Source organism: Camellia sinensis, chromosome 11 (genome assembly GCF_055761805.1).
Source record: "Camellia sinensis isolate YWXY chromosome 11, ASM5576180v1, whole genome shotgun sequence".
NCBI lineage: Eukaryota > Viridiplantae > Streptophyta > Magnoliopsida > Ericales > Theaceae > Camellia > Camellia sinensis.
This window is the reverse complement of record NC_138971.1, coordinates 152,731,932-152,744,280: the sequence shown is the minus strand read 5'-3', so window position 1 is coordinate 152,744,280 and position 12,349 is coordinate 152,731,932. Positions and strand designations below refer to the sequence as shown.

The window sequence follows — 12,349 nt, the reverse complement described above, 5'->3', positions numbered from 1 at the left end:
ATGCATGTGAAGTTACTTCAAATTCCACCATCTTTGACAAACGTATATAAAATTATGCAAATAATTACACCATGAATTCAACTCATCTTCAAGAATTGAGGTTACAAAACTCACATAGAGCTTTGAGTTACTCTGTTCTTGCACAATCTTGAGCTTACAAGGGATAATCTTCAAATCTTCTTTCACATTTCCTTAATTTTTTTTATTTTCTCACTCTAGAATTAGACTCTCTCTCTCTAAGATGCAAATCTCAGATTTTGTTCTCAAAATGGTGAAGTTGAGCTCACAAACACTACAACAAAACTGGGTTTCTACGGCGCGAAATGCACGCCGTGTGTCACGCAACGTATTTTATTACTCGGATAACCTTACCAATATTCATTAATTAAGTCCATTTACAAATAACATTTCATCCTTGGATGAAATGATGAATAATTAAATATACATATTCCCTCTCGTTATACAACAATGACATTTGCATACAAATAAAAGAAATGCTCTGAGACTTACAATAAAAGAGATGACACTACTCTTTACAAAAAAAAAATAACACTCAGCCAAATAACAAATGAAGTAGTACAATCCATCACTACATTACACTTATGAAATGGTAAAAAACCATTGTTTGATCTTCAAATCCGAAAAGCATTCCCTGTACACATGTATAGGCAGGGGGTGAGAAACCACTAGCACACCAAACAATCCCATATTAAACATTAGACGATAATGCGGGTACCAAAATACTCATACATATACGTGAAATCATATCATGTCAAAATCATATGATTTTATTACATAATCTCTTAAATCCAATTTATTTAATTAACCACAACAAGTTAACTTAAATAAATAAACATGTTTCGATAACAATAGGACATCATTTTCAATTCATTCAATTATCTCATTATCAATTGAATCAAATAATTAAACAATTCATCAAATCCATTTTATACAATCTTATGAGATGAATGCTTATGCCATGGCATGCTCAAAATATTTTTCTCATCTTTTGAAAATCTTATGCACAATTCTAATTTGAAAACACATTAATCCAACAATTTCAATAAAATTCCAAGATGGTAAATACGACTCAAGTAATCCCTAACCTAGTGTTTGTAAGTAGACTATGTATTACCAATTTTTCATTTTTACCAGTATTGTAGCAACCCTCACTTTATCCTAGTCATGCTTACGTACATTTTTGCATGATCCTTGTATTGGTTAAGCTTGCATCTTTGCAGATTTTGATTAGTTTCGATTAAGTGTTGCTTGCATGTTTTGTTCCTTGCTTGGTGTGAGTTTAGCCGAGGTCATCTTAAACCTAGGTTACACCTTTGAACTTCTTACACCTAGGACCATCTTGGAACCACTTTGGTTGACCTCCACCCTCACCCTGACATGTTGGCCGAGATGTCATTATCTAGGCCAAGGTGTTCATCACCAAGGCCGAGATGTGTAATATCTAGCCTGAGATGTTATACCAAAGTGATCTTGTCCCTGGACTGGTATGACCTAGACCAAGGTGTGGCACATCTAGGCCAAGGTGTGGCACAGCTAGGCGAAGTGTTGTCCTTCCTAGCCGAGATCATTGAGACCTTACTTGCTGAAGTCTTGTCCTAGCCGAGATCATTACCCGCCGGAGTGCCCTTGTTACCTTGCTTGTCATACACACTTTGTCATAGCCTTGTCTTGTCTTTCTATCACCTTTTGAGGAAGTCCAATCCGGTAGTGCCACGTGTCCCAACAGAGGGTTTAGTCAGCCGGCAGAGTTAGAATTACATCATTTTGTGTCATATCTCTTGCTAGTAGAGAGAGAAGCTCTATGAAGATGAGAGGAAGTTGGAGTAAGAGAGCTAGATCCCAAGCTTGATCTTTAGAGTTTGAGCCATTTAATCCGTGTTTTGAGGTTAGAATCTTGATTTACTCTTGTTATTCTTTATGTTGATCTGATTGCATTGCATGATCTAGCATGATTCATGAGTCATGCATTGCTTTGAAATTCGATTTTAGAAAGAGAAAATGATGTTCTTGTGTTCTTAAAAGAAAACCATGTTTTGATCTGAAAGTTTGTAACAAGTTCCATGTTTTGTGTTTGTTTTCATAAGATCTTCAAGTATGGGTATCCAGGTCCATGTTTTCGAACTCATCTCATGAAATCTCAGTTTTTGGAATAAAAGTTATGAATTTAGCATTCATGCTCTTTTTGTTCTTCAAGAGGAAAACCCAGATTTTTCCTAAACTTCATTTCCTTGAATGTGATCGTCGGGAACACACCTTGGCCAAGAGGTGTGGGACCTCGGCCTAGACCTGGTTAGTACCCAGCATGTTTTCCCGAGATGAAAAGGCAGTGTTGTAACTCCCAGCATGTTTTGCTTTGTTTTGGCTTGATTTTGAAAGAAATGCCAAGATCCTTTCCTGTCATGTAAAGCTTGTTTTAAGGATGTATTTCATATCCATCTTTGAGCATCTCACCTTGTCTTATTGAAACGTATTCAATGAGATTTATTATGTACTTGTAGGCCTTCGATCCTTGCTTGTAATTCCTACGCCCGAAGAGCTATGTGAGTGGTATTTTTAATAAAGCTACGTTGTAATGTTTTGATAAAAGTTTTGCTTTGCCTTGTTTTGGAAAAGTATTTGATCAAGCATGAATGATTGTCCCTAGTTTTGTATCTAGTATTATATTTGTTTTGATGACATTTTGGAATGTCCTTAGTGCCAGGGGACTATAATGCAACTGCACCCTTGTTTTAAAAGTCCTTAATGCTAGGGGACTATAATGCAACTGCACCCTTGTTTAGAAAGTCCTTAGTGCCAGGGGACTATAATGCAACTGCACCCTTGTTTTGCCACTGACAGTTTTCTGCGTGGGTTTGTTTGTCCGGAATGTCATCCTTTGTATTATATTGATGCTAGTAAGCATCCCTTGAAGATTTGAAAGACTTGATTGATGGACTTGGTTCATCCCTTGATTTTGTATAAGTTATACTATGTTTTGGTTAGAAAAGAGATCTTGTATATCATTCATGCAAAACCTTTATTACTGGTATCATTCACTGAGTATCCAATCTCACCCTCTATATATATATGTAGGTGACGAGCAGGAAGGAGGTGACGCCCAGATGATTGTTTGCAAGATGTTTTGGATCCATGTTTTGTAGCATCTTGAAGATTATGCTTCTTGGCTTATAGTTATTTTTTTTGTATATGTCGGCTTGAGAAGCCTTTTGATCAAGATGTATTTTGTACTTTATTTTAATTGTATTCGAGTTGTTAGACCTTGATAAGTTGTATGTCATTTCATTTAATCTATGCACAACTCTTATGGACTAATTAGATTTAAATTTATTGCTTCCGCACATGTAGGCTCCATATGTATACTCTGTTTGTGTGTGAATCTCTGCAAGTTGGCCTTTGGTAATCTCGGATTACTGGCCATCATGGCACCATTCTACTAGGGACGGAATGGGGTCGTGACAAGTATTAACTGGAATGCTCGACACCTATAATCTGTCATTTTTACTAGTATTAACTAGAAGGCTCGACACCTATCCGCGCGGTTTCTGATCTTTCACTATGGACACTCAGGCCAACTTAACCAATATCAAACTACACTCTCTAGCCGGACTTGCCAACGTATTTACCCAAAACAATTCAAAATGGTCTTGTTTCACCAAAAGCAATTCCTTTCTCAAAACAATAGTTTTCAATTGAATTCGAAATACATGATAACAATGAAATAGAATGGCAATGCAATATGTAACAATGCATTAGAATAGTTCCAATTTCAATTTCACAACACAATGCTCCATTGTGATCAAATTCCATTTCTCTATCAATGTAATACTATGATATAATCCCAAGAGATAATATAATAATGTCAATGTTCATGTATTTACCACATGTAAATCAACAAACTTCCAACTTAGTCATTTCAAGACAAATCTATAACCTATTAGTATACACTAAATATTAAAACTATTTATCAATTTCTCAATTGTTTTGACTCACACAAAACCTTTAATCAATTTTTGTTTTACCTCAACCAAGACAACCAATATGATTTTCACCAAATCCCATACTTATTAAATATTACCATTTCCATCCTACTATATCAAAAATTATAGTATACTCTCAATAACACACTTTTACCCATAACGGATATAACCTTTTAACCAAAACTAATTTAATCCACTAAATTAGTAAGTTTATTATATTAAAAAAAATTTAAATTTATAATACCAAACCTAACTTCACATGCCTCATCCCTCAAATGTAACCATATTTCAACATAACCATTTTTTTGTACCAAGCTACTTAAAGAGGTAATATTTTTCCCAAATTCTCTATCAATAACAATTTTTTCAACTTTTCTAAAATTAATTAATCACTTGATTTTTATATCAAAAATTATGAAATATGCTCAAGAGTAACACTTTCAAGGTAGTGAGTTCAAAAGTCCACATTTCACATTTTTTTTTTATTTTCACAAAAATAAACACAACTTTATCATCAACATATCACTTTTCATAAAATATCATGAATATAATACTTTTAGAGTTTTTAATCATAAAACAACTCTGTAATCCCAACTTAACAATTTACACAATATTCCTCAATATCAATTTATTTTTTTCAAAAATAAATTCCAAAATCAAAGAAAAAAAAATTCAACTTTATATTTTTCAAAATAAATCATCTAATCATAATATGATGTAAATACAATCATACAACCTTTAAATTTTATTTTTAGATTTTTTTTTTACAAAATTAACAACACAAAATGATTTTTCCAAAATCAATCTCAAAATGTTAACATTCTTAACATTTCAACATAATTTTTCTTTCAAAAATTACCCCAAAAAAATCTAAAAATTATATATATATATATGCAATACCTCATAAAATGAAATATTTTCTCAAAATAACCCTAACATAGCTTTAATGTAAAAATATGAAGAAAGTCTCTACCTCAAATAATGAAGAAGAGCAGATTTGGAAGGCAAATCTTACTCGATCATGAATCCGAGACTACCATTGCGAAGATCACGACGAGGACTCCGACTTTCATTTACAATACTTTTACAAAATCTCACTCTGAAGACTCCCATTTCAAGCATCAATAGAGGAAAATAAAAGAGAGAGAGAGAGAAAGAGACGCACAGGAGAGGGAGAAAGAAAGCCAAGCTCTCTGCCAACCCAAGCCAAACCAAATGAAAATGAAGAAGAAATGATGGCAAGGAGACAAAAGGGGGGCCACCCACATGGGTTTGTTCCCCAAATATATATATATATATATAATTTTTGTAATAATATCTCCGAATTTACAAAAAATTGTAAAATGATATAATTTTTCTCACCATAAAATATAATATTTTGCTCACCACGAAATATATATACACATTTTATTCACTACAAAAATATATAATTTTTTACCATATGGTACACACCATATAATCACCTAACAAATATTTATTATTATCTTATATAATAAATAATAACAACTCTAAGGTGGTTACTACCAAACACATAATAAAAAAGGACCAAACAGTTAAATATGAGTAATTAAACAAACTCAAATTAAATTAAATTAAATTTAAATCATGTGTCTTGAATTAAATTCCCACTCATAAGCCAAACATCACCCAATTACATATCAAAGTAGACCCAACAAATCTATCCAAATCATGATCTAAACATTAAAAATTAATTAACAAAATTCTGCTATAAATTAAACTGAACACCAATCAGTCCGTGAATTTGCATAAAATAAATATTTATCATTTAAATCTGAAATTTTTATCCAACGTGAAAGACTCATATGGGAACAGCATATAAAAATTTCATAATTTTCTGAGATCGGGAATTGTTTTAAAAAAATACAAAATTGAACTGTTTTCGCACAGAATTTACACACCACTCAAATTCAAAAATTTGCTCAATTAAATTATGCACTGGCTATTTAATTTTTTTTTGGGTCACTACACCATGGATATAATTCTACGACGCGCAAGGTAACGTCGTATTATGACCAGTCATGGAAAGTCATTCACTTTCAACGACATGCTATAGCATGCTGTTAAAAACTTTTAACAGCGGATCTTGTGCATCGTGCTTGACTTTTCCACAACTATTTTTGCACATTGTTAATTAAAGGGACTAACCACGACGTTCATTGCTAGGCATTGAAAATTTAATACAATGACCTATTTTGCCTGCCGTAGATAGCCTAAATTTCACAGCATTTTTGGCATGCCGTAGAATATGTATATTTAAAAAAAAAAATCTGCAGGTTTTATTTCACCTGTACAATATAAGAAAACATTACAAACAAGCTTTACAAACATATATATATATATATATATATATATATATCAATCAACTACCAGAATATTGTTTCAAACTTCCAAAAAAAAAAAAAAACTATCTATAACTTTTGAACATCCAAAAACTATCTATTCATTCCAAACCATCCAAAAATTATATGTTTTTAGACATTAAAAACTATCCTTAAGTTCAAAACCGTCCAAAACATTCAAAATGATCCCCAAAAAAAATCCTTAAGTTCTAAACCATCCAAAAACTACCCTTAAATTCAAAACCGCTGCTGAGCTTTTTGTCTTATTATGGGCCATGTCGAAATATTATTCCCTCAAGGGGCAGCCTAAGGAATAAATAAGAAACTCAGCTTAACGCTCACTTTAGAAAATCTGGCAGCTTGACTTGGAAGCCTCACAATTTGCGAGAATGAGTACAAGAAACACAAATGGAAACACCACATTTATAAAGTGTTGTAATTAGAAACTATAGAAATACAAATGATAGGACTATGTCGATAAAGATCAGAATCAAACCAAAAGGTAATGTTGTAATAGAAGGGGGATTACAAAACATTTTCTTATGGTTTTATTTTTTTATAAACCAAACTTAGTTTAATTAGAAAACTTTAGGTTTTTTTGAACTAATCAGGGCAAAGCACGTGTTTTATTTGTTCTTTTATTTTATTTTTATTTTTAAATCCAGAACAGAGGAATAGGGGCTTCTAGTGTTGCAGGAGGTTTGGCTTACCACGTGGTTATTCAAAGAGGCCACAACACTCTATACCATAAAGTAACATTTTCATGGTAAAGATTGTTTCTTAGCCTTGATTATCATGCTCAAGCAAGTCTTCACAATGATTAGTAAATGACTAATATTGTGACTTTGAAAATTGAACCATAGCCAATCCCACATTTATATCAAAGAAAACCAAAGCTTATGACTGAGGCAAAACAACTTCTAAATAAGGCAAACTACGATCAAGAGACCTATTTCTAAACAACTATGCTATCTAAATTGTTTTTTTTTTTTCTTTCTTTTTGTTGTGTCTTTTTCTTTGGTCTCCATGTATGTGTATCTTGTGTGCTTGCGCCCACACATAGATCAGACTAGTGTAAACTTCTTATTCATAAACTCAAAAACTTCTTGGGAACTCCATTTGTTCCTATCTATCTTCAGAAGATAAGCATCTCTTCCATGCCAAAAATACCATCATCAGGTGTCAGTAACTAAGCTCAGTAAGCCAGCAGCCCAATTCAATAACCCAATATGTGGAAAGAGAGAGACATTGAGGATGCCATTACATAAGTTAGTGGGAAACTTTTCTGCTTCCCAAGCAATATAGGACTCTCTTTGAGTGGAGCACCAAAAAAGAAAGTCTCATATAGTAAGATAACTATAAACTTGTTTATAAGTGAAAGTTTGCCTTTGTTTTCATGAGTAGGATTGTTGAAGTCTCAAATTGGTTCAGTTTTTAAGTTCATTCCCAATCCTGGCCTAAACATGAGGAAGTTGGTTAACCAATATTCTGAGCTAGGATGAACTATGGGAACAAAGAACCAAATCACACCAATCCAATTTGTAACTCATTTTATCAATATATTATTTTTTAGTTGCTTAACATTTTCTCATAAAGCATCACTAGCCTTAAAATATATGTGCGTGCACTAAAAACATTTCTTGATTCTACGGATCACATATCATTTTAACTAAAGAAACTTATCATAGCTCAAATTTAACTAGCACTTCAATCCTTTCAAAATAATAATAATAATAATAAAATAAATAAATAAATAAAGTAGCTATTCTATCTAGAAAACTGATTCATCAAGACTTGGTGTAAACATATAAGAACACACTCTAAACTATAAAATAAAAATGCCAAGCCACATAATATTAGTATATTAAGGAATCAAGAAACATAAAACTGAAATTGATTAATTTGGTATAATTGTAGTCAGTTCATCATTTGTGCAAACATGACAAATATAACTCATTGAGCCTATCTACCATAATGCATCCAAACATATTAGAAGAAATTGCCAAGTCAAAACAAACCAAGAAAGAAGTTATTTTAACAGTAATGGCACTCACCCATTCACCTAGGCAAAGGGACCGATAATATTTGGCAAATCTTTGACATTCACTAGACTCCTCTCCTTTTGCTGCTAAGCACCTGCATGATTGAAGAACAAAAAAAAAAAAAGAAAAAAAAAGAAAGACAATTACTTAGTTCTACAATAAGTTGGTAAGATGTTTAAAACTCTTCATATAGAGCCCATTCATTCATGAATGCCTCAAAATGCTATAACACTAAAAAAGTGTGCCTATGAAACTCAATGTAGTGAGTGAAATAGTGTTTGGTCTAACTAATTGTAGGAAATCAAAAATCAGCTGGTGCAATCTTCAGTTCAATCTAAAAGGCAACATAAAGAAGTTGATATCAGTAAAAAAGAAAACCAAAAAAAAAAAAATCATCTGATTATGAACCATTTAATGGCCAAGGAAGTAGAAAAATACCCAGAAAAATTTATCTGATTATCTGGAAGACATTCATAAGTCATAACTAGTTGAATGCTAATATTGGCAGACCACCAAAATCGCTTCCAGTAGGTAAGCAGATTATGAACCATTTAATGGCCAAGGAAGTAGAAAAATATCCACAAAAATTCATCTGATTATTTGGAAGACATTCATAAGTCATAACTAGTTGAATGCTAATATTGGCAGACCACCAAAATCGCTTCCAGTAGGTAAGCAGATTATGAACCATTTAATGGCCAAGGAAGTAGAAAAATATCCACAAAAATTCATCTGATTATTTGGAAGACATTCATAAGTCATAACTAGTTGAATGCTAATATTGGCAGATCCATCTCCACATCAAACAGAAAGCATACAAGTAGAAAGCATACAAGCTGATATATTTAAACCTACATTAAGAGACTATATACATCTTAACTAGTTTGTAATTGTGGTAAATATGTGAAAAAATGCAAAAATGTTTTTGCAATTTAGTATAATTTCATCAACTGAATCACAATTTCAATCTTGAATATTAGCTCTAAAAGACAAAGATGAGATTAGCAAAAAAAACCACTTTTGCATTTACAATTTACATTAAATGAGAACACATATTTTCTCAAAAAAAGCATATATATACAAATACAATACAATATAATACGCATTAGGGGTGCAACTCGGGCGGGTTCGGGCGGGTTGGAAGGTTGTCCATGCCCAGCCCAAGTTGTGCTGAGGTCTGTCCAGGCCCACCCAAGCCCGAATTGTAACCCGAGGTTGCCTGCCCAAGCCCGACCCGAGTTAAACCCAAATTGCCCGAATTTTTTTTTTACAGCTACATTATTAAATTATTAAAATTTGACTTTATTTACATTTTATATTTATATATATATATAGAAAATCATTAATACCGTCAAAACAAATAATTTATATAATGTAAGAGAGATGCCGCTATAGTAGTCTTTACAATTTATGAGTGAAAATAAAAATAAAAATAAAAAAGTAAGATTTTATGTTATTTATATATATAATATATATTTAACATGATTTAATAATTTAAATTACTTTAATATCATGTAATGGCTAATAATTTGTATATATATATAATATTTTTATATAACTATATATTTATAATTTGGGCTTCGGGTTGCTCGGGTTGTTTGATATCTTTGTCCAAGCCCGTACCAAATTTGAAAATATCTTGTCCAAGCCCTAAAAAAATTCGGGCTGGGTTTGGGTTGCTCGGGTTGAGCCCGCCCAAGTTGCACCCCTAATACGCATAAATATTTATATATCTGCTCATAAGAATTAAGACACATAGATGACAATCAAACTTTGAATAAATTATCTCTAGAGGAGTTTCCCTTCTCTCTGCAGCAGAAACAAGTGTTTCAATATTTAAAGCAGAGCCAAACCCTATGCCAATAAATATAACCAAAACATGCTCACTAAACCATAATCAAGACACTTTCCAATATCTCTCATCACTTGAAGAGTTAGATCATTCTGTTGTATTGGTTAAATCACACAAACTTTAAAATAAAATAAAAAAATTGAACAGAGTTACATATATTAAAAAATATATTTAGCAAACAAATAATAATAAAAAATCAAAAAAGAATGCCAGAGTTATATATATTAATATATATAGAAAACAAATAATCAAAAAAAAAAAAAAGCCTACTAGTGAGTGTAGAATCTGAAGATGTTTGAACATTTTTCAATTGTGAATAAATGAGTTTGGTTGGAGTACTAGGAGTCGCCATTTGAGCTGCAGAAACTTGAACTCGACGATTCTTTGAAATCACTGCTTTGTAGAAATCATTGAAGCTTTACATATATATATATAACTTTAAACATAGATCATGAACCAACAAAAATCGAACACAGATTTGGCCTCCATCATTCATCTTGTTGGTTGTAGCAGTGGAGGAAGAGCCCTCATATCTCAGATCTACCATAAATCCAACAGATTCGAAGCCTTCATATCTCATATCGTCGTCGTCTGAGAATGGCACGAAGATGGTAAAAATGGTGGTGGTGGTGATGGTGGTATGCAGTGGATGTGAGTGTAACGCCCTCAAAATAATAACAATAAACCCATCAGATAAGACATGCATTTACATTTAAACTAACTGCATTCCTTTCATTCATTAGAATTCCAAGACATAAGTATTACATGTTAACTTCATAACAAAATGCCCTATGGGCTTACAGCTTTCCAAGTTAACACTTGGTTACAACAAAGAGTTCTAACTCATTTACACATTAAGCCCTTGGCTTGAAATTACATGTAATACATCAAAAGTAAAACGACAAAACTATGCCCGCCACTAGCCTCCCAGCTATGTCCTTGGAGGTGGCATGCTTCCTGCACCTGAAAATGATATTCCCATATAGGGTGAGCCACAGCCCAGTAGAAATACACTAAACCAACCATGGACAATGACTAAAACATTAGCAATTGATAGTTGGTCAACACTGATACAATCACATAAATTACATATTTATGTCAACGACTTACAAGTCCTAATTACTTTTCATTTTTCCCTTTTTCAACAGATAAGCTTGCTAGCTCTATCATCATTTCCACAGATATGTATCAAAACTATATCTCACATTCAGATAAGCATAAAAGCTATATCCACATTCTCAACAGATATGTATATCAACAATATCCACAGATAAGCATACAAGCTGTATCCATACTCTACAACAGATATGTATATCAACAATATCCACAGATAAGCATACAAGCTGTATCCACACTTCACAAAGATAAGCATATGAGCTCTATCTTCACTTCTCTAGACAAGCATATGAGCTCTGTCTACGGAGTTCATCCCCTATCTCCTCCCAATACCTATCCGGTTTAGAGGTACATCCCCTATCTTCCCCTAAACCGCGGAGTACATCCCCTATCTCCTCCTCTACACATAACGTATATAAACACATTGGTTCTATATACAATCACACAATACACACAATTAATGTATTCTATCAACCGTCAAGTTCCATGACACATTCCATTGATTAGTTTCCGTTTACCTAATCATCATGCATTGTCTACAACAATCTCGACTATCCTCCACCGATAGCCCAAAGCAGTTATTTCTAAAACAGAAAATAAATGCACAAATGGATATTCAATCAACATTTCATTTCCTTATTTCTCACCAATTAATTATCCCAGTTAATTAAACAATGTAATTAGGCCATTTTCCATAATTACCATCTCAACCCTTAGGTCCCATTTTCATCAATGATTCAACAATCATTCCACTTTTCTATGCCAAACATGCATCTAGGTTTATTATGAATAAAACCCCAACTTTTGTAAAATTACACAAAAGCCCCAAACTTTCACAAAATTATCAAACCAAGCCCAACATCTCAAAATACCAAAATTTAAAGACAAAACCCATAGAGAGGAGTAGGATATCCCTACCTCAAATTCGGAGTCCCAAAGGAGAAGACGACAAAACCCAACGTGCTCCAAAACCCGAGATTT

General features: G+C 32.8%; 1 protein-coding gene and 1 long non-coding RNA gene across 2 annotated transcripts; both read right to left on the bottom strand.

The window, feature by feature from the left end:
• Positions 1-349: 349 nt before the first annotated feature.
• On the bottom strand, positions 350-5,195 carry LOC145803300 (uncharacterized). Its single transcript, XR_014345413.1, has 2 exons — positions 4,972-5,195; positions 350-652 (listed from the first exon to the last, which is right to left on the bottom strand). It is a non-coding gene; the product is annotated as an uncharacterized LOC145803300 (long non-coding RNA).
• Positions 5,196-6,295: 1,100 nt separating this feature from the next.
• Positions 6,296-10,832, bottom strand: LOC145802781 (cytochrome c oxidase subunit 6b-2-like). The gene is given in 4 exon segments (XM_082895561.1): positions 6,296-6,304; positions 8,413-8,494; positions 8,646-8,734; positions 10,710-10,832. Coding segments are annotated over 4 exon segments (303 nt in total).
• Positions 10,833-12,349: the final 1,517 nt, after the last annotated feature.